The sequence below is a fragment of the Callithrix jacchus genome, chromosome 7 (assembly GCF_049354715.1).
Source record: "Callithrix jacchus isolate 240 chromosome 7, calJac240_pri, whole genome shotgun sequence".
In the NCBI taxonomy this organism is placed as follows: Eukaryota; Metazoa; Chordata; class Mammalia; order Primates; family Cebidae; genus Callithrix; species Callithrix jacchus.
In genome coordinates this window covers 113,525,859-113,550,116 of record NC_133508.1, presented here as the reverse complement: position 1 = coordinate 113,550,116, position 24,258 = coordinate 113,525,859, and the positions used below count along the sequence as shown (strand labels likewise).

Here is a 24,258-nt window from a genome sequence, read left to right as displayed (position 1 = left end):
CATGTCCTGTGTTTCTTTTAATATTTTTATTTCCCCTGGGAACAGATTATTTTTTAAAAAAGATTATTTGATACAATGAAGCAGAGCTTAAACTGGGCATAATTTACTATATGTGGGAACTTCAGGACAGGCGTTCATAGATTCACAGGGCCACCAATATTTTCAATTGTGCCAATCCAAAGGACCAGGCTCATCTATTTTTAAAAGATAAGTAAAGAATCAGATTTTGCTCCTAAGCAACCCTGTACTTTACAGTGTCCACTAGATGTTTGACCTAATTCTGCTGCCTCCTACTCCACTTTTCTTTAGACAGTAATGAAGAGATATTCTTTCTTGTAATCATTTTAGCTCATAAAATCCATGTCTAGTTACACAACTTCTGGCCAAGCTGAAGCATCAGGCAGTAAAACCACCCTCAACAGCCATCACGTTTGCAGATGCTCTAGGTCTGGAAATCACTGCTGGTATGCCTGCATATATTAAAAAAAATGCTAAGAAGTTTAGTAATTTCCAGAAAGCATATGCATTTAAGAGGGAAGAAACTTCTGAGAAAACTTTAAGGGCCAAGTTCTTGAAATAAGTAGATCAGTTTGGTGATCACCTGACTCAATTCAGTGATCGTATTGACCTTCTCAGGATTAGAATAGAATGGATAGGGGCATTGTGTGTGACAATCTCTAAAGCTTGGTTTTGTGGTCACTATTTAAAGTATTTGCCCTAGAACATTGAACTCACCACCTAACATTTCAGCTATATTTCTTTGGATCTTGAAAGCTTTATCATACTATGTCTCTTATTTAACGCAACCATTTCCACAATGGGCTGACCTGAGGACACTATTGGTGAGAACAAATGCACAATCATTTGTGAGTAAGAGCATGGCACAGACATGGTGGTAGGGGTGGGACTATCAGAACAAAGGATAAAATCAATGAGGAGGGTGGTCAAAAGTCACAAGGTTTTGATGTCCTCCTGATTTAGCTTCAAATACTTGAATTTAGGAGAAAACTGTCATTTTCTTCTAGCATTCTAATGTTTTTAACTTTCATGCAAAATTTTCTGCTCTATCACCTGCATTCCTGTTGTAATACGAGGCCTCTCTATCATGCATAGACCAGGACTAGAGGAATAAGTTGCCTATGTGTCTGTTAGTCTTCGTATAAAATCAAACTGCCTATTTCAAATATTCCTAGTTTACTTTAGGTAGCTTAATATCCCATTCATTGCTTCTTTTTAGTTATTTCCTGCTGCTGAATTAGGTGAATCGCTTTGTACAATTTCTTAACTGTAATAAGTGGTAAATAAATATTCTTCCTGGGATCAGAATATATTTTTAATTTTTCAATAAAATAGACACACAAGAAAGTCCAAAAACCATAATTTATACTTAATAAACGAACTATGAACATCTGTGTAACCTCCAACAGGATCAAGAGGTAACATATTGCTAAATCCCCAGAAGCCCATTCTGATCACAAACTGCCCGCTCCTCTCAGAGGTAACTGCTAGATTCCCTTTCATGACAATAATTTTCCTGCTTTTCTTTTCCTGTTTTGGTTTACTGCTATATACGTCCCTAAGCAACGTTATTTAGTTTTGTCTCTGCTTGTGACCCATAAATGGAACGTAACTGTACTTTGCTTTATATTCCATGTCGTCACATATACTTGCAGTTTCTTCACTGCCACTGCTGTATGGTATTCCAGTGCATGTGGTGTGAGTTTAATTCATTCTCCTACTCATCAATATTTAGGTGCATTCTGGGATCTGGCTGCCACATGTTCTGTCCATGCCTTCCAGTGCACAGGTTCATGAGCACCTCTAATGTAGATATCCATGCAGCATGTAAATCTTCAACTTTGCTCAGTACAAGATGGAAGCCGTTTTTCCAAAGTGGGTATTGCAATGTTTACTTCCCCTACAAGTATACAATAGTGTCTGTTTTCCACATCCTCACCAACACTTGGTATTGTCAGACTTCTTGATTTTTTGCCAATCTGGAATTTTGTGTATATTAGTATCTCCTTGTGATTTGTAATTTTTTTCTCAATGTGGCTTTAATTTCTAAAACCATGATGACTAATAAGATTGAGAACTCCTACATGTGTTTACTGCCCCAAGGCCAGAAACTTTAAAATGTACATATAAATTCAGGTACTCGGGACTTGGATAATTTGATGTTATTTATACTGAACACTTCAAACCATCCTGGAAAGGCCAGGGAAAGCAAAAGAAATTCATTCACTGAATAGCAATTTGGAGCTGGGAACCTCATATGCTTTGACCTGTTTTACCCTCGAAATAATTTTGCTAGGCTGATGTTGTTATCCTTATTTGCAAAATAAGGAAATTGAGGCTCTGAGGTTAAGGAAGTTACCCCAAAGCAAATAGACAGCTTAAGTTCATTAAGTGTTAGAAATGGCACTCTAACCATGCCTGTATGCCTCCAGAGCCCAAATTCTTTCCAGTAACTATATTTTCTAAGAAATAACCTTTGCAAGAGCAAAATAATATTCAACATTCTTTTGTAAAGTCATTATATTAAAAAGTACATCAAAATAATTTCACAGATAGTCTAGTTAATATAACCAATTAAATAACTGCATCCATAGGTCAGTTTGTCCTTTCACACTCCAAAATCCAATTCATTAATATTTAAACAAATGAAGGGGTCTTTGATATTTGACGGGATTTCCCATATGAGAATAATTCGTGAGACATTTTAGTCACATGTTTCATTTTCAACCTGTGACAGGCACTTGTGAATTAACACTGTACGGCAGAGTTATAGAATATTAAATGACAGCAAGAAATAAAAGTAACAAAAGACAAGAGTGAGACAAACTCTCCTCAAATATACATTTTTAGATAGGTAATCAATTTACTAAACACTCAACAAATTCAAGCAATAGACACTTTAAAAACTTAATTTAAAACCAATTAAAGGATAAACATCAAACAACAATCCTAAGAATTTATGTGTTATTAATGGTGCTTTTTTTTGCAACTACAAAGTTCTAATTAAAAACCTGTAAATCCTGCAGATACAGAAACAATTTTCGAAGAATCAAAGTAAACCAGAAGCAATGACTCAGATATGAGATTCCCTACAAAAGGAGATAGACCAGGCTTAGCCTTCTCCCAGAATGCTAAGAATAACTCTCAGGATAGGAGTAGCATTCCGTGCATGACTCTACCCTCTAGTATCTTTACAAAATGACCTTTCAATGGGATCTGATCCAAGACTCTGTCTAGTGATGTAGACACACTGGTAGCTTGTACCTTTGTTACCAACAGGCTTGGACTTTGTGTATCTGAATATTAAACTCACATTCATCCCACTCCATAGAAATGAAGAGTGAAAACAATTTTATTAACCACTTCTATATACATCACATATTTTGTGAGGTTCATTATTTTTATTTTACTTTTGAGGCAAATGTTTGCTTGCAAGAGTGCTAGCATACTGTGCACTTTCTAGTTGTCAATATACCTCCATCCTGTACTACCAATTGGCTACAAAGATTTAAAGGTTCAGTGATTATAGGATTTATATGATTTTAACCCCTTTAAATTTGAAAACTCTTTAAATCCCATTATCTCTGCAGCCACTGCAAATTTTAAAATCAGCTTGGCCGTTTCTAGCTCCAGGTCTAAGGATTACAGAGTTTTAAGGAGTATAAATGCCTTTTTGAAGTTCTATAAAGAGCTCTCCCCACCCAGCTGACCTACAGGAAATCAAGCCAGCCAGTTCTCCAGCTGGTAACTGCTGATCATAGCTTCTAAATGGAGAGATATGTACGTTATGTCACAAACCACCAGGAAAACAAGTAATTGCTTCCTTGACTCCATATGAAGCCAGTGAATCAGAAGATTTAATGTAGTAGGGGTGGCAGATTTAGACATTTGTCAGTAAAAGTCTAAGAATAATAAAACAGAAGATGTCATCAGGGACCCAAGCAAGCTCTCTAGGGCAGAGAGAGTAAGTTCAGTGAGTTGGAAGCCCTCCTGCTCCTAAAGAAAAGCCGTTACCATGGATACTCTCCAACTGCTAGGTAACTCTCTGAGGTCTTACCTCTTGCGTCTTCACATTTATGTATCCATAGTGAGTTCGAAGGGGCCGCCTGTATGTGTAGGAGAATGGTACCCACTTTGTACCAGGCTGTCCAAAGCAGTTTAGTAGCAATGGGAAATTCACTTCATTTACAAGGCGCACAACCAGCAGGAAAAGGAACGCTGCTATGAAGCTCACAGCAATCACAGACTTTCTCTACAAAACATTAAAAAAAAAAAACAACAAAAAAAAGAAGAATGAATGACTTTCAACCAAAGGCAGTCACAGAAAGAGCTTCCTTTATTCCTCTTTTTCTTTCATAGGGATCAAAGGATTCTGTCATTCAGGATATTTTACTTGAAAACAGAAAATAATTATTTGGTGACCAGGTTGTCCCAGTGTGCTGGGCTGCTGAGAGCAAGCAGAGCTGCTTTCTTGGACTCTTCCATTGCCTCTCCACCCTTCCATATCTCCTTATATTCCTTGTAAGCTCCTATTTAGTTTGCAAAACCCAAATCATACATTTCCAATGACAGGAAACATTTTCTAATTGCTCAATCTTCTCCTCACCACCATATTTTGACCCCCAACCTATCCACTCTAACAGAGGTAAAGACCCATCACTCCCATACTTTAAAGACACTTCTATCGTTGTACTTTTTCACTGTGCAATTATTTATGTGGTTTTCCTCCATGTATTTGCGAGGTCTTAGAGAACTGGAATGTACTGTGTCATCTTAATCTCTGTATCCCAGGCTCTTAACATGGTACCTTACATGCTACAAGCATTCAAAGAACACTTGAGTGAAACAAATGAACGAATAAATAAATAAATGAATGGATGTTCACATTCTTGTGGACACAGTATCACTATCATTCATTCTTCTGTTTCTGTATCTAGCACCCTCTATGAGTAGGAAATTCTGCTTGTGCTATACGATGTGCAAAAGTAAGATTCAAAAAATGAGAGGGAAAAAAAATTGTGCCAAGCAGCAGAACATTCCTCTAAGTGTGTTGCTGTAGAAGAAAAGCAGGAACAACTGCATCTGATTGAGATGGGAGAAAGCAAAGATGTTTTTGAGACTGAGCTTCATAAAATGCATGTGTTTCACTTGATAGGGATCTGTGAACAGAGATTTCTAGACAAAGGAAACAGCACGGAGACAGGAATACATAGAGTTACTCGTCGCCACACAGTAGTTTGCCCTACTGAAGTACAAAGAAAGAGAAAATGCTAGAACACAAATGATAACTATATGCTGAATTGTCTCAGATATCAAGCTAATACATCTATACTGAGTTTGCTAGGTTATGTAAAGCCAAAAGACATTTGTTTTTTGTTTGCTTATTTGTTTCGTTAAAGGGGACAGTTGGCTGCATAAATGTCTTCTTTTGAGAAGTGTCTGTTCATATATTTCACCTACTTTTTGATGAGGTTGGTTTTTTTTTTTGTACATTTGTTTAAGTTCCTTGTAGATTCTGGATATTAGCTCTTTGTCATCTGGGTAGATTGCAAAAATTCTCTCCCATTCTGTAGGTTGCCTGTTCACTCTGATGATAGTTTCCTTTGCTGTGCAAAAGATCTTTAGTTTAATTAGGTACCATTTGCTAATTTTGGCTTTTGTTGCCATTGCTTTCAGTGTTTGAGTCATGAAGTCTTTGGCCATGCCTATGTCCTAAATGGTATTGCCTAGGTTCTCTTCTAGGGTTTTTATGGCTTTAGGTCTTATTTAAAATCTTCAATCCATCTTGAGTTAATTTTTGTACAAGGTGTAAGGAAGGGGTCCAGTTTCAGTTTTCTCCATATGGCTATCCAGTTTTCCCACTACCATTTAATAAATAGGGAATCTTTTCCCCATTGCTTGTTTTTGTCAGGTTTGTCAAAGATCAGATGGTTGTAGATGTGTGGTGTTATTTCTGAGGCCTCTGTTCTGTTGGTCTATACATCTGCAACCAACAAGCATATGAACAAATGCTCATCATCACTGGTCATTAGAGAAACGCAAATCAAAAGCACAATGAGACATCTCATGTCAGTTAGAGTGGTGATCATTAAAATGTTAGGGTACAACAGATGCTGGAAAGGATGCGGAGAAATAGGAATGCTTTTAAACTGTTTGTGGGAGTGTAAAGTAGCTCAGCCACTGTGCAAGACAGTGTGGTAATTCCTCAAGGACCTAGAACTAGAAATACCATTTGACCCAGCAATCCCATTACTGGGTATATACCCAAATGATTATACACCATTCTACTATTAAGACATGTGCACACATATGTTTATTGCAGCACTATTCACAATAGCAAAGACTTGGAAGCAACTCAAATGCCCATCAATGATAGACTAGATAAAGAGAATGCAGCACATATACACCATGGAATACTGTGCAACCATAAACAAGGATGAGTTCATGTCCTTTGCAGGGACATGGATGAAGCTAGAAACCATCATTCTTAGCAAACTAACATAAGATCAGAAAACCAAACACCACATGTTCTCACTCATAAGTAGGAGTAGAACAATAAGAACACATGGAAATGGGAGGGGGGAACATCATACACTGGGGCCCATTGGGGGTAGGGGGCTAGGGGAGGGATAGCATTAGGTGAAATACATAATGTAGGTTATGGGTTGAATAGTGCAGCAAACAGCCATGGCACGTGTTACCTATGTAACAAACCTGCACATTCTGCACATATATCCCAGAACTTAAAGTATAATAAGAAAAAGAAGACAGTCATGAGTTATGATCAAACATCAGTGTTTAAGATGCTTTGGGGCAGGGAGAGAGTAAAAGTGACTAGTTAGGAGGCTATTTCCCAACTGCCTAGGACAGAGGTAATGAGGGATGGAAACTAGGGTAGAAGCAGAGAAAATAACAAGGTGGGAAAAAATGTGAGAAACGTGATTTAGGTGGAAGAAATGGAACTTGGGCTACTGACAGGACAGAAGTGGCTGATGGAAAATTCAGAGATGCCTCAGATTTTGAGTCTAGGTGACTACGATATTATGGATCATATCAAGAGAAACCAGAGTTGTCAGAGCAGGAACTGATTTAAGATAGTAAAAAATATAAAGCTCTTCGCTTTCTAGTTTTCAGGGACTGTGAAGGAGTCAGGTGGAAGGTCAAGTCTAGAGCAAAAAGGGGCATTGCTGAAGCCATGAAGTACAGGGTAAAGACAATAAAATCTGTTTTCATATAGTTGGGCTGGGCCCCCATGATTCTTCTTCGAACTTAAGAAAAGCCACGGAACTGTCTGCGAAAGACCAAAATGTTTATTGTTGTTGTGTTTTCAGCTTACTACTACCTGGTGGAATTAGTTCTTTCTGCTCTTCAGACTCTCCCAGGGAAGTCAAGAAACCTGAAGGCAGTTCCTGTATTCTCCCAGGGCTAGGGCCATAGCCTCTGTGTGGGCAGTGGAACCAGCCTCCAGGAGTCGGTGATACCCAAAGGCAGTCTTGCTTCTTGCTCACCTCCCATAATTTGTAAAAGCCCCAGCCCTCTGTCTCACCAGCCTAATTTTCCAATCACCTGAAAGTCCCCTGAGCTCTGCCGCCTCACACCTCTTATCTCACCACTAACTACCACAGCCTTACCTCATTTAACCTTCTAATCATGAAAAACTGTTTTAATTTGCTCCTCTGTGGAATCATTATGTCCACAACATTGCAATGTGTCAAGGTAACAGCTTAAATGAAGTGATGGATCTTACAAGTTTAAAGGGACATAGACCAGAACAGATGGCTAAATAAAAGCAAAGAGGCCAGTCACCCATTAAGTAAACAGGTAAGAATCTTTTTTTTTTAATCGTCATTTGGTAGCTTGTTGCAAAACAGCAGTTTGCTTTGAAGGAGACCCAGATGGGATTTGTGCTCTTGTTTATTCTGAGCCCAGCACAGCAATCTGGTTCTCTTGGTCACTGCATTGCATCACATTGCATAGCTGGGGTTTAGGCACAAAGACGTGGACAGCCGTTCTGAATCCACTGTTGTGTGCAGCAACACATACATAATGCATACATGAGAGAAAAATAAATCAACCATTTTGAGAGAAACTTCAAAACACAATGAAATCACAGTTGTAAAAGCCTGCTTCCTGGCAATCCATGTCTGCCTCTCATGTTCTATCAAAGGGAACCATGTAATGAGCACAGAGAGGGTGAAGGGAGCAACCTGAGAGCTGAAGCCAGACACTGACTCCTCTGTGAGCCACTGGGAGTAGTATTCTGCAGTGGACAGAGGTTCCTTCCACAGCTCACGTCCCCAACCCAATTTCTGTTATATTGCCTGGTTCGATTCTTTGCCCTTCTTCCTATTTGGCGTGAAAGTGTACTCATAGTGCTAGTATTTCCTTTCCACTAGGAAAGGCATACCTTCAGGCACACTATGTGCTCCAGATGACAAGTACAACAGAATACAATGCACAGGTGCCTTCTAGTAGTCACTTCCACCAGATTGTGACCTCAAGCTTCAGCAACTACAATGAAAACCATGGACGAGACAGAAGTCTACACATCAATGAATGCAGTGAGAATGTGTGTGTGGGGGTGGGGGCAGGGGGTAGGGATGTGGGAGTTGGACAAAGTACTAATATGCATGATATACCTGCATGTATCACATGGATATCATGCAATACGTACTAAAGAATTTACATCTTCAAGCCACAATTGTTCATTGAGTTCATACTCTGTGCAGACTTGGCTAGGTGCTGAAACAATAGAAATAAAACCATAAAAGACACACCATGCTTCCAAAGAGTCACAACTTACTGCAGCTGGCCAGTAAATAGAACACTCTAATACCAGGTGTCAAATGAGGCTAATGGGGATGTGCACAGGGTGCTGTGAGAGTTCAGAGGAAGGGTGGGTACAGGAGAAACAGGTAAGGAAATGTTTGTCTGGGTGGTGATATTCCAACAGAGTCCTGAGGACCGAGGTGGCCTCACCAAGAGAAGAGGCAAAGGGCATTCCAGGCAGAGGGATTAACAGTTTGAAAGGCCATAATTTGGTCAGAAACCTTCAAGTCAATTGGTCGAAAGAATACATAGGCTCTAAGTGGTAGGAGACGATGCTAGAGTTAAAATCATAAAACAAAAGATAATATACCAAATAAATTAAGTTGGATGCAGTCCTTTGTCCTATGTACCCTACAATGGGATAATGAAAGGACAAATGTATGTAAAAGTGCCATGTTTTGTAATTCTAAATATTCTCCACTTTCCAAACAAATGAAAATGTTATCAGTCACTTCATTTTATTTGAATTACCATTTAACACACCACAATACCTTGTTTCAAGTTGTCTGACTTACTCCATCAATAAATGTATTCCATCTATGGCTTGTTCTAGTAACTGTTTTGAGTCCATCAACACTCATCAAATTAGAAGACTCTACCTGTTTACACATGTGTTCAACGTCTAATGATTTATTTATGGAAGTGATTGCTGCTGCCTTTATTGAAGTAGTCAGAACATCTTTTAGATTCAACAACCACCAATTAGATTAAACAACAGTAACTACATGTCAGTTTATAATGTATAACACTCAGCTCAACAAATTTTTCATACTGCAAAAAAACTGGCACATATGCAATATAAACAGTCATTCCCCTAAGATAAGAAGCATGAATATTAAATGATACAATGGGTGGAAAATGCAGAACACAGTTCCAGGTACATAGTGCGCACTTGAGAAACAGAAGATATTATGATATAACTACTGATTGTTAGATCCTCAGTGAACATTAGCCAGTGTTGAGCACTGGTCAGGCCACGTGAAATGCCTAAGAACCAGAGATATTATTTTTCTCCAATAATTCCAAGCAGCTGCAAACCCTTGAACTTTTCAGTGTAACTTATCCATACAAGTTCTGAGAGAATGTCACTGTGCCCAAATAGATCTGATGAATTGCTGTAGGGAAAGCTTTCTCCTTCTTTGTTCTCATTTTGGGCAAGTCTGAAGGGGCCTTTAACAGCTGAGACATTTAGAATTTAATCCCCTCTGTGCTGCAAAAATATGCATCAAAAATGTGGCATGCTAGTTGCTTGCTCTTTAGAGTGGGAATATCATTTATCAGACTTCATAGCAGAAATACCTATTCCAAAATGAAACCCACAGAGAATCCATTATTTCAGGAGAAAACGCAAATGCAAAGATCTGTACCTAGTAAATTTGCAATCTATATTAATATGTATATGTTTTTATTCTTTCTACTGTAGAAGTAGTCTTTAACCACAAAATAAAATCTTTAACTCTTAATCCAGTCTATTGCTAGTTTTTTTGGTTTTCTGGTTTTCTTCTTCATAAATTATAATCAATGGTATAAAGGTGCATTTTTTATTTTAAAATATTGTTTAATGACCAAGTAGTCACTAAACAATATTTTTAAATAAAAAACACACCTTTATATCATTGGTTATAATTTGTGAAGAAGTGTGAAAGGTATATGCTTTTGTTCATATGCTATCATTTATTCAATAAATTTTAAAGACAATGTCAACTGTATTATGTGTACCAATGCCCAGTCACCTCATACATTGATGAGTCCCTGCCCATTGCTTCTTTGTGATTTTTATCAAATGCTAATTCTTCTCCCATATAAAAAGTTGTGTCATCAATATGTTATTTTTCTACTTTGCGCCACTGACCAAGTTCCAAATCTAGTTCTCCCTGAATACGATAAAGCTTCTTGCCATTTGCACAAAGATGAAGTAGCAAAGCACAGAGTATATAAATAAAACCTTCATTCATTTTGTTTCATCTGTTGAATCCACATTCTGGGCGTATCCTGTTTATTAAACTACAGTAAACTCTAGGAAAAACCCCACTCATTTGTGAGGGGTATGGGTAAGTAAGGAAGGCCCCAGGCTCCCATGCTCTCATACTCAGAACTAACCCTTTGGATCACATTTATGTGTATCTACCTGTCCAGCCGCACTGAGAGATGTTGCTTTCTGGGCTCTTCTTTCATTCTATATACTCAATATCAGTCTTCAGCTCTATCTTGTGAAAATCTTTGCTTTCTTTCTTCTCTATAAAGTGAGATATACTGAATCAATATGCTAAAGAGGCTGAAAAGATAAACATGTTTTTCACAATTTGGCCAAATGAATCAAACTCAGTGAATATAGCCATGATTATTTTCATGTCATGTTGTAGCAGTTTAAAAATCCAGTCAGGCCAGAAAAACCTAAATCCACTCCCTGAATAAAATGGGAAAATGTGCAGGTATCTTAAAAACTCATTGAGTTTTTCTATTATAATTTAAAAATAGATGTTAGAAAGTTCAGTGTAACCTCTTATTATGTCATCTGACGCATTCATAATCCTCCTGTTAACTTGAACTTCTCAATAATGTCTGCAGCCAAAACAAAATCTCCTTCGGGAAAAAAGTCCCTCAGGAAATGTTGCCTAACTATAATTTTTCTCTAGGACTCACTTTTTGCACAGAAGACTTTATACAGTGGTACCCAGGAGAATTTTCTTGCCTTGAGTTTTGTTTGTTGGATTTGTAATTTTGACTTGATTATGACCATGTCTGAAGGTGGCATACTGACATGTGCTCTAAAGTAGATTACCAAGTTGAAGGCATTCTATTACTTTTAAACTTTTTTTTTAACTACCAACATTTTGTTGTTTAGTTGTGTCTTTGTTGAATAAAAGGGTGACTGGATTGCAGAGCTGAATGAGGGAGACATACCCATTCCATCAGATTGGTTCCTACACACTGCCTACAATAAGAGTCAATACCATTGACTGACAAAGGGTACTTAGTGTTCTCTAGCAGAAACTGGAAAATAATTGCTTTATTTTCCCTGATGCTAACCAAGTGTACCCTGTAGTTGTCTTTTCAATACTGGGAATGAAGCCAGAGTTGGGCAAAATGAATTAAATTTGTCCACAAATTGCTGATTTCAAAGTAAATGTAATTATCATGCTTCACATCAGCCTCTTAATTTTCCGTACAAGTTAGGTATTTTGCTTATTGACAAACTGCATTACAAAATCTACCTAAGGCTAGTACCAGTTTTTAACATTTCTGAACCAGTTATATGATAATGTTCCCATTGGTACAAATAATAATTAATAACTTAGTTAATTCACACACTAGAACGTGGGCTGGGCTCTAAAGGCAGAATATCAGAGTGCAAGTCATCTTTACCATTTTCTCAATCTATGACTTTGGGCAAGTCACTTCATCTCACTATGCCTCTATTTCTTTGTCTTGAAAATTGAGATTATATAAATATTTCTCTAACTGATAACACACATTAAACATTATCCTCTGGTAAGACTATGATGATTATTCATGCATTTACACTCTATCTGGACTAGATTCTCCTACTAAGTGCCTTGACTAAGAAAAGAAAGACCAATCTGAAAGTAATAGTAGCTGGTTTTTATACCAATAATTTAATATCTGCTAGTGATACCTGATGAAGTAGTCCATGTTTGCTCTTGATATTGTCCTTCCTGAAAGAGTCTCTACCACCCCCCCAAACACTGGCCACACCACCTCCAGACTGAACTTTCTAAAATCAGACTTGACCCTGCCTGTCCCACATTTAGATCCCTTTGGACTCTACAGTGTAAGGACAGACCCTTAGTATGATATACAGGACCTTCCATAAGCACATCTCTTCTTGCCTTTCTAGTTCCACTTCTTCTGCCCTATTCAAAGCCTACTCTCAATGTATTTCTTTTACCACATCACATCTTCTTCATTAGGCTCCTGGATTCTGTCATGCTGTCCATTATCCCAAAGTGATCTTCTTTGGCATTCATCTTACTACTCTTTTCTTGATGATATCAATGATTCTAGCACCAGCTATGCTGCCTAAGGCTGCCCTTCATAAGCTCAGATATGGACTCGACCCATCAGAACTTTCCATCATTTTATTACCCTGAAGTTACTTGTTTTTCCATCAAATCCTACTACTTATGGGAAGAAATGTTCTCCAATCCACCTGTTGCCCTCACTCACATCCCACTCCTGTGCCCCTGGCATTCTGTTGAGGAAAGGGAGGTGCTAACGAACCAGGAACAATGAAGGTAATCATAACACGTGCTTTTGTTTAATTCTCAGCTATCTTATAGGCTTCATTGGTTGTATGCGGCTCCTGCAAACCTCTGCTTGTTGTCTTTTCACTCCAAACAAGATGAGATTGTCTCTTAGAATCCATTCTTACCTTCAAGGTGTTCAGGACATAGAAGCAGAGCATAAGTGTAAATTCTGGTGGTCCTGGTGTCATTAGGGAGGAAGTCCTGCCAGAGCCATCCCAACAATGATGAAAATGACTATGGTGGCATGGGTGGAGAAAGAAGATGGAGGAAAGAGGGAAGAAGGAGAGAGGAGGAAGAAAGGACAGGAGAGAGGGAGAGAAGGATTCCCCCTTAATTTTGTCTTTGAAAATTTCTTGAGGTCATGAACAAAATCTGAGAAATATATCTCATAAAGCAGTATCAAGCACAATGTCTTTAACTTAGAAAATATTCAGTAAATATTTGTGGAATAAATGAAAGAATGAAGGACAGAAAGAAGGAAGGGCAGAGGGATTGAATGTTATTTTTTCTAAATATAAGTCCTAAATTATTTTAAAAGTTTCAGTTTCAGATTATTATAAAAATATGTTTTTCTGTAAAAGAAAAAAGGCAATTTTTTTCTTTTTTCTTAATTCACCTCACTTTAAGATTTCTGTGTAGATTTGAGGTGAAGGTGGTGGGAAAGTGAGGTAGAGGGCTAGGGTGTGAAATACAAAGAGAAGTGAGAAAATTTAAAGATTTGTTAAGCTGGACATTTTACTAGAAATTGCTTTGAATTTCCTGATAGAACTTGTAAATCTGAGAGGTGGTAAACTAGTAAATCTGCTTAGAGCAACATTTTTTATATGGCACATAATGAAAAGACTTACAAGAATCCATATTTTTTAGAAAATCACCTCTTCTCTGAGATTGACAACATGTAAAGCTAGATTCCCATATCATGGAATGAGAAATAGATAACAAAAGAGTATCCTATTCTTCTGATAAGGACAATAGCCTATTTTTTAGCAGAAGGGACTTGCAACAGCTCACTGTATACTCAGCAAGTATCAGGTATTATGCCAAGTATTTTAGAGAGCTAAAAGTGGATTCTCACCAGGAGTGTACCTGTAGACTCAGAGTGGTCAAGTTACACTAATGAGGCAGGAGAATAGGGTCTGGAGGCAGGGAAACTAAGGCCATTTCACACTGACTTCCTAAAACTAAATTGAAAGGAAAACCCTAATTTTCCACTGTTCGGTAACTAAAGGACCAGAGACTACTCCCTTTGCAAACCCCCATCTTCTCTGGGTGGCAGATGGAAAATTGAAAGTACCTCTGATTGGTTGTTTTCTGCAGCCAATCAGATACTTGCATAGGAGTGTGAACTATGAAACTTTACTTCAGCCTCTGATTAATAGCTGTCTGCAACCAATTAGACTGATTGCCAACCAAGTCTTCATTTGCATAGAGGTGCAACTTTGTAACATCACTCCAGCCTCTGATTGCTTGCAAAAAGCTTGCATAAGACTGTGACCTTTGTAACTTCACTTCAGCCTCTGAGTGGTTGAATCACCACTTCATTTACATGAGGTGAACACCAAGTGGCCAATGAGAAACCTTTTGAGGGGTATTTGGACCTGAAAAGATTCCACATCCAGGCCCTTGAGCCCCTTACGCTCTGCCTGCTCCCATCCTGTGGAGTGTACTTTCATTTTCAATAAATCTCTGCTTTTGCTGCTTCATACTTTGCTCTGGTTTTATTTGTGTATTTTGTGCAATTCTTTGTTCAAAACGCCCAGAACCTGGACACCCTTCACCGCTAACACTAAGTGAGTCAATACATGCAAACTTGGGCACACAGTGGAACTTTTGTGTCTCTGTTTTCTTACCTAAAATTGGAGAAAATAAGAGTATCTATCTAGTATCATTATTGAAGGTTTAAATGAGTTATCACATATAAAAAGCCCCTAGAGCACTGCCTGGCAAAAGGAAAGTGCTAAGTAAATGTTAGCTTTTATCCTTATAGTAGTTCATCAACTATAAGAGACCGTCAATTGTTAGTTACACTGTTATGCTAAATAAAATAAGAAAGCAAAATAAGATGAGGAGTCTAATAAGAGACCTATGCAAAAAGCTGAAACACCAAACAGCTATTTCCTTAGTGCTTGAATATGCCAGAAATAAAGCTTCCATTCAGAAAGGCACAGCAAGAAGAGAAAGAGGTAAAATAATCTTCCCTGAGAATTTGAACCACAAGCAGGTACTCATGCAGGTTTTTGATACAAGTTCATACTGAAAGTATGATTTAAAAAAAAAAACAAAAACCTCAGCAAATAATTTTAAATGGGGTCTCAAGTTGGTAGTGTCCCCAGTTGACCATCTGAAATAACACCAATCCTCTGTGGATGAATTTAACTTTGTTGCAGGCTGATAGTGACTGCAAGGAAATACTGAGTATAAGTATTCTTAGATATGTGAAAATGTGGAAAGACATTTTAATAATTAGTGAAATATGGCGGTATCATTGTTGTCGCTGTTGTGGTCACCAACACCACAATTATCATCATCCTAGGGAACAAAGAATCAGAAATGGTGCCTGGATTATTTTAAACACTTATCCCTCATCCCATACCCTTAAGGAAGCAAAACCAAAAGTCCATAAGGAAAGGATGACAAACAGTCCTGGAGCTGCCCAAGACATCAGAATTTTCCAGTGTAAAATACCTTTTTGAGGTTTTTCTTCTTGTCAAGATTGCACCTGTAAAAGATAAAAACAACCCTTCTTTTTTCGAACATGGTTGAGATTATGTTGCTTGTGCAGGCATATCCCACCCTTTCCCATACATAGATATCAATTGTGGTACTTTCCAGCATCTCTCTAAAAAATGTACAGTGTCCTCTTAGAGGTCAAAGTTGAACCGCGATAAAGTAACATATACATATTAAAGTCTTTCACTGAAACACAAGCAGAGTTTTTGCTAGAGCACATGTCTCATGGTGATAATAAATAGTATTGTCCCAGGAACACTTGAATTTCTAAGTAGGACAGTTTTCCTATCGATTCTGAATTTCATATTGCATTGGAAGTCATTTGAATCATTAATACAATATAAAGCATATTCATTTATTACATATACTCTCTTGTGTTAGAATAGCAAAGGCAGAAAGATCTCCACTATTAGGCAGGAAGATAGATATACAATGCACCAGGTCTGTATCAAAGAGACTGACATTTTCTTTTTCTCATCACCAGATCACTCTGTGCCAGATTTTCAACAGTATTCGCCATCCCAATCTGGATGTTCCAGAAGCAACTCAAGTTCAATAGTCTGAATCCAAACTAATGATCTCTGCCTCTCTGATCCACTCTTCCTTACCTATACTGTCCCTCTGAGTTGCTGCCACTAAGGTTACTTTGAAACCACAAGAATTAAAATCTTAGCTCTACTTAATAGCTGAGTAATCTCAGATATCTTAATTTTCTTTGTCTCTGATTCCTCATCTGTAAAACCAAATGGTCATTATGAAAATTAAATACTTACATAGCACAGAAAAGGCCTAGCTTAGTGCCCATTACATAGCAGACAATCAATGAGCATCGATTTCCTTTTTTTCTCCACATATCAGGTTGCCTATACAAACTACTCTTTCTTCATGCAGTATCTTCTTTCCTTTCCTTCCTGTTTCTCTCAGGAAAACTTCTACATGTCCTTCAAGATCAAATTCAGATGTTGTCTCCTCTGTGAAAATGTCCTGCCCCTCCAAGAAGATTTTAGAGCACTTTGTTCTGACTGAAGCACACTTCATATCCTGTAGCAATCATGTGATTACCAAGCAACCATCATCATTCAACCAAATTCAGCAAATTCATAGCACACCATATCCCACCTTCACCCCAGGCAGACATTGCTAATCAATCACAGGGCTATTTCCACCTGAGTCAGATGCAACTTCAGAAGCCTCACAATATAATATTCCAGGTGGTTATGATACTAATCAGTTTACCACTTAGCACTAAACAGGCAGCAGCTTAAGGACAGAGGCCATATCTAGATAAGTCTACAAGTTGTCTGACCACAAGTCAGATTGTTAACCTCTCTAGGCCTCAGTTTCCTCATGTGTACATCCATTTTTTTAGTGATCCCTGCTGGCTCCTGAGTTAAATGACTCTATAATGATAACCAAGGCATCTTGATTGTCTAGAGCTGGTACCACTAAAAAAAGGGTTTGCAGCACAGCTTTGCACATGACTCCCACTCTGGCCCACATTCATTTCTTATCACAGAGTTAGGCATGCCTTTAGACACACGAAAATTGAAGCCACTGTCTACATAATTGAAATAGAAATGGGGTAAGAGTTTCTGATCTCTCAACTTGGCAGACAGCAGCTGCCATTTACCAAAGCAGCTATTTTACACCTACTGAGAAAAAGTTTGCAGCAAAAGAGATTATTTCCTTTTTAACCCTTGGGTGAAAACACACCTCCATATTTTTTCACCCAGTTGTGCAGAATAGATCAGGTTCAGTCTGCCAATATGTAGATGGACATTGACATGTTAATACACATGGTCAAATGTCTTCCACTAAGCCCTGGCACTCACAATGGGAATTTTAAATGTCCACTGAGCTAGTCTGTTGAAACCCAGTATCTTATCAGAAATGATCAACTCAATGAAATAAAATGAGAAGGCAAGATTAGAGAAAAAAGCGCAAAAAGGAATGAACAAAGTCTCCAAGAAATGTGGGACTATGTGAAGAGACCTAATCTACGTTTGATAGGTGTACCTGAATGTGACGAAGAGAATGAATCCAAGCTGGAAAGCACTCTTTAGGATATTATCCAGGAAAACTTCCCCAACAAAGCAAAGCAGGCCAATATTCAAATCCAGGAAATACAGAGAACATCACAAAGATATTCCTCAAAAAGAGCAACCCCAAGGCACATAATAATCACCAGGGTCAGATTCACCAGGGTTGAAATGGAGGAGAAAATGCTATGGGCAGCCAGAGAGAAAGGTCGGGTTACGCACAAAGGGAAGCCCATCAGACTCACAGCAGATCTCTCGGCAGAAACCCTACAAGCCAGAAGAGAGTGGGGGCCAATATTCAACATCCTTAAAGAAAAGAACTTTCAACCCTGAATTTCATATCCAGCCAAACTGAGCTTCATAAGTGAAGGAAAAATAAAATCCTTTGCAAACAAGCAAGTACTCAGAGATTTTGTCACCACCAGGCCTGCTTTACAAGAGCTCCTGAAAGAGGCACTACACATAGAAAGGAACAACCAGTACCAGCCATTCCAAAAACATACCAAATGCTAAAGAGCATCAACAAAATGAAGAATCTGCATTAACTAATGGGCAAAACAGCCACTTAGCATCAAAATGGCAGTATCAAATTCACACATAACAATATTAACCCTAAATGTAAATGGGCTAAATGTACCAATCAAAAGACACCGACTGGCAAATTGGATAAAAAGCCAAACCCATTGGTGTGCTGTATCCAGGAAACCCATCTCACATGCAAGGATGCACAAAGGCTCAAAACAAAGGGATGGAGGAAAATTTACCAACAAAATGGAGGGCAAAAAAAATCAGGAGTTGCAATTCTCATCTCTGATAAAATAGATTTTAAAGCAACAAAGATCAAAAGAGACAAAGAAGGACACTACATAATGGTAGAAGGATCGATACAACAAGAAGAGCTAATGATCCTAAATATATATGGATCCAATACAGGAGCACCCAGATATATAAGGCAAGTTCTTAATGACTTACAAAGAGACTTAGACTCTTACACAATGATAGTGGGAGACTTTAACACTCTACTGTCAATATTAGACAGATCAACCAGACAGAAAATTAACCAGGATATCCAGGACTTGAACTCAGACCTAGAACAAGCAAACCTGATATACATTCCACCCCAAATCCACAGGATATACATTCTTCTCAGCGTGACATCACACCTACTCTAAAATTGACCACATAATTGGAAGTAAAGCACTCCTTAGAAAATGCAAAACAACTGAAATCATAACAAACAGTCTCTCAGACCACACTGCAATCAAGTTAGAACTCAGAATTCAGAAACTAAAGAAACTAACTCAGAACTGCACAGCTTCATGGAAACTGAACAACTGGCTCTTGAATGTTGACTGGATAAACAATGAAATGAAGGCAGAAATAAAGAAGTTCTTCAAAACCAACGAGAATGAAGACACAACATACCAAAATCTCTGGGACATATTTAAAGCAATCTCTAGAGGAAAATATATAGCTATAAGTGCCCACATGACAAGAGTGGAGAGATCCAAAATTGACACCCTTTCATCAAAATTGAAAGAGCTAAAGGAGCAAGATCAAAAAACTCAAAAACTAGCAGAAGACAAGAAATAACTAAGATCAGAGCAGAACTGAAGGAGATAGAGACACGAAAACCCTTCAAAAAATCAATATATCCAAGAGCTGGGTTATTGAAAAAATCAACAAAATGGGCAGACCACTAGCCAGATTAATAAAAAAGAAAAGAGAGAATAACCAAATAGATGCAATAAAAAATGATAAAGAGGAAATCACTGCAGATTCCACAGAAATTCAAACCATCATCAGAGAATATTACAAACAACTCTATGCACATAAACTAGGAAACCTGGAAGAAAGGGATAAATTCCTGGACACTTGTGTCCTCCCAAGCCTAAACCAGGAAGAAGCCAAAACTATGAATAGACCAATAACAAGATCTGCAGTTGAGGCAGCAATTAAGAGCCTACCACACCAAAAAAGCCCAGGTCCAAATGGGTTCACAGCCAAATTCTACCATACACACAAAGAGGAACTGGTACCATTCCTTCTGAAACTATTCCTTTCCAAATCATTTTATGAGACCAACATCATCCTGATACCAAAACCTGGCAGAGACTCAACAAGAAAAGAAAACTTCAGGCCAATATCCATGATGAACATAGATGCAAAAATCTTCAATAAAATACTGGCAAGCTGATTGCAACAGCACATCAAAAAGCTTATCCACCACGATCAAGTAGGATTCATCCCGGGGATGCAAGGCTGGTTCAACATACGCAAGTCTATCAACGTAATTCACCACATAAACAGAACCAAAAACAAAAATCACACTATTACCTCAATTGATGCAGAGAAGGCCTTTGACAAAATTCAACAGCCCTTTATGCTAAAAACCCTCAATAAACTCGGTATTGAAGGAACATATCTCAAAATAATAAAAGCTATTTACAAGAAACCAACAGCCAATACCATACTGAATGGGCAAAAACTGGAAGCATTCCCTTTGAAATCTGGCACTAGACAAGGATACCCTTTCTCACCACTTGTATTCAATATAGTATGGGAAGTTCCAGCCAGAGCAATCAGGCAAGAAAAAAGAGATAAAGGGTATTCAAATAGGAAAGGAGGAAGCCAAATTGTCTCTACTTGCAGACGACATGATAGTATATCTAGAAGACCCCATCGTCTCAGCCCAAAAACTCCTGAAACTTACAAGCAACTTCAGCAAAGTCTCAGCATACAATATCAATGTGCTAAAATCACAAGCATTCCTATACAACAATAACAGACTTAAAGAGAGCCAAATCAAGAACAAACTGCCATTCACAATTGCTACAAAGAGAATAAAATACCTAGAAATACAACTAACAAGGAACATAAAGGACCTCTTCAAGGAGAACTACAAACCACTGCTCAACAAAATAAGAGAGGACACAAACAGATGGAGAAACATTCCATGCTCATGGTAGGAAGAATCAATATCGTGAAAATGGCCATACTGCCCAAAGTAATTTACAGATTCAATGCTATCCCCATCAAGCTACCAATGACCTTCTTCACAGAACTGGAAAAAAACACCTTAAACTTCATATGGAACCAAAAGAGAGCCCTCATAGCCAACTCAATTCTAAGCACAAAGAACACAGCGGGAGGCATCACACTATAGGACTTCAAACTATACAACAAGGCTACAGTAATCAAAACAGCATGGTACTGGTACTAAAACAGAGATATAGACCAATGGAAGAGAACAGAGGCATTGGAGGCAATACAGCATATCTACAACCATCCAATCTTTGACAAACCTGACAAAAACAAGCAATGGGGAAAGGATTCCCTGTTTAATAAATGGTGTTGGGAAAACTGGCTAGCCATGTGCAGAAAGCAGAAACTGGACCCCTTCCTGACACCTTACACTAAAATTAACTCCAGTTAGATTAAAGACTTAAACATAAGACCTGGCACCATAAAAACCCTAGAAGAAAATCTAGGCAAAACCATTCAGGACATAGGAGTACGCAAGGACTTCATGACCAAAACACCAAAAGCAGTGGCAACAAAAGCCAAAATAGACAAATAGAACCTAATCAAACTCCACCGCTTCTGCATGGCAAAAGAAACAGTCATTAGAGTGAATCGACAACCAACAGAATGGGAAAAAAATTTTGCAGTTTACCTATCTGACAAAGGGCTGATATCCAGAATTTACAAAGAACTCAAACAGGTTTACAAGAAAAACCAAACAAGCCCATTCAAAACTGGGCAAAGGATATGAACAGACACTTTACAAAAGAAGACATACATGAGGCCAACAAACATGAAAAAATGCTCATCATCACTGGCCATTAGAGACATGCAAATCAAAACTACATTGAGACACCATCTCACACCAGTTAGAATGGCGATCATTAAAAAATCTGGAGACAGCAGATGTTGGAGAGGATGTGGAGAAATAGGAACACTTTTACACTGCTGGTGAAAGTGTAAATTAGTTCAACCATTGTGGAAGACAGTGTGGCAAATCCTCAAGGACCTAGAAATAGAAATTCCATTTGACCCAGCAATCCCATTACTGGGTATATATCCAAAGAACTATAAATTGTTCTACTAGAAGGACACATGCACACGAATGTTCATTGCAGCACTGTTTACAATAGCAAAGACCTGGAACCAACCCAAATGCCCATCGATGACAGACTGGACTGGGAAAATGTGGTTACATATACACCATGGAATATTATACAGCAATCAAAAATGATGAGTTCGTATCCTTTGTAGGGACATGGATGAATCTGGAGAACAACATTCTCAACAAACTGACACAAGAACAGAAAATGAAATACCGCAAGATCTCACTCATAGGCGGGTGATGAACAATGAGAACACATGGACACAGGGAGGGGAGCACTACACACTGGGGTCTATTGGGGGGAATAGGGGAGGGACAGCACGGGGTGGGGAGGTGGGGAGGGATAGCATGGGGAGAAATGCCAGATGTGGGTGAAGGGGAGGAAGGCAGCAAATCACACTGCCACGTGTGTACCCATGCACCTATCTTGCATGTTCTGCACATGTACCCCAATACCTAAAATGCAATAAAAAAAAAACTAAAAAAAAAAAAGGATACAATGGAAAAAAAAGAAATGGTGCTACATAAAGCAAAGAAAGTCGGAGAATTTTTATTCTATGTATGCTTCTCAAAATAAAGGGAATTTTGTATCATATGTATGACTGCATAATGAAACTTTCTCTGGATATTATTTGTTGGTTCCATAAGCAAAATATTCCGTTTTATTCAGTGAGCATTATTGTGAAAATATATATGAAGCTAGTCCCTAGGGAAGAATTATCAATACATAGTTGTGGAGAAACAGGCCATTTCTCCAAATTTCGAAAACAGTTTCAATTGGTGGGAGGTAACTTTGGGCTGGATCTTAATACGTTAACTAAAACTTCTGCTCTAGTGGCCAAGATTCTCACTGTGTCCCAGCCTTGGTAAGAATTTCTCTTTTGCAGAATTAACTCACAATGACTGAACTTTTACAACCCCTAAGAGGCTTTACCCACCATACCTTAAACCACACATGCATATCCCCTTTTTAAAGTTGAGGTGACTTGCTAGACTGTGAGCTCTTGAAAACCAGAAGCTATATCTGTTTTGTTCACTAATGCTTCCCCACTAGCAAAAGCAGCCTCAAGCCAGAAGCCTTGTGCACACAAACCAGAAAATACACAAGAATCTGGGTATTTTGTAGGCCCAATCGAGAGTTTTCAGTTCATTAGCTTTAACCACAGATCTATTGCCCTAGCACAGCAGAAAGGGAAAGGCCACCTCCACACCCTCACGTCTCCTCCAGCACATAACCACGAATTCACAAGATGATACTCAAAAACACACAATTTACATTCACTTAAAAACAGCATTTGCTGAATTTACTAGGTAATTTTTCAAAGCATGAAGCTAGCCCTATATCCTTAGCTATTTTGACATTTTTATGCATTTTATTTTTAGGTGGTATTCTGCAAATCAGGCTTTGCTCCTGATTTTCACAAAGCCTTTTCTTCCTGAGTAAAATAGGTGAGCAGTTCGGTAACACAGGGCAGCTTTTATCTGCAAAAAAATCTGCCTTTCAGCAGAGCAGACAATACAAGCAAAACGGAGGCAAACACATGCAGTATTTCCTATATGTGGATTGTGATTCTTTTTTCCCATGGGATGTGCAAGTGGCAAGATAGTTTATTCCCATGTGGTGCTGATAGCAGGTCTTGAATTTTTCTGAATATATCATTTTATTGCCTTTTATACTGAATAACTGTGAAAGAAAAAAATACTTTTGTGAAAATTCAAAATCAAATACGTTAGGAGCTTTTGGAATCCACCTCTAGGACATAAAGAAAAACTTAAGAAAACAAATACTTCTGCTAAGGAATACCAGACACCACTCCCACTGGGACAGGGCCCCTCACAGAAAGGGAGACATTGTCAAATATTTATGCTGACATTCAGGAAAAAACTGCAGGTGTTCCATGGCGTTTAGTTACTCTGAGCCCTGTCCCTGCTGCTTTAAAACTTACCATGTAATGGACAACATCTTCCTGAGGGTGCTTTGGCCTATAACATTTCAGCACTGCATGCTCCTTCTGGGATTTGGTTTACGACACTTTCTAATGGTATATTTCACTAGAAATCTCACCTCTTCTTTGCCCATCAATCATAAGCATTCTTATTCCATATATATCATGTGTTGGTATTTTGGGTAAGTTTTAAAATAGATTTTTCTCCTCTTTCTATACAATTAAGAATTCCACAAACTAAGATATACGATTTGAAGCACTTTAATTGCCAGTTTGTCATTTCCTATTTAAGTGAGAGG

General features: G+C 38.3%; 1 protein-coding gene across 4 annotated transcripts in view; it reads right to left on the bottom strand.

Annotated features, from left to right (window-relative positions):
* Positions 1–24,258, bottom strand: part of ST6GALNAC3 (ST6 N-acetylgalactosaminide alpha-2,6-sialyltransferase 3) — a 580,668-nt gene that overhangs the window by 320,336 nt on the left and 236,074 nt on the right. For 3 of the 4 annotated variants that reach the window (XM_002750988.6, XM_054236433.2, XM_035251922.3), the window contains exon 2: positions 4,076–4,270. The exons of the other annotated variant lie outside the window; for it this stretch is intronic. In XM_002750988.6, coding sequence (XP_002751034.1) covers positions 4,076–4,270 — 195 coding nt within the window. The remainder of the gene's footprint in view (positions 1–4,075; positions 4,271–24,258) is intronic. 4 annotated transcript variants of the gene reach the window in all.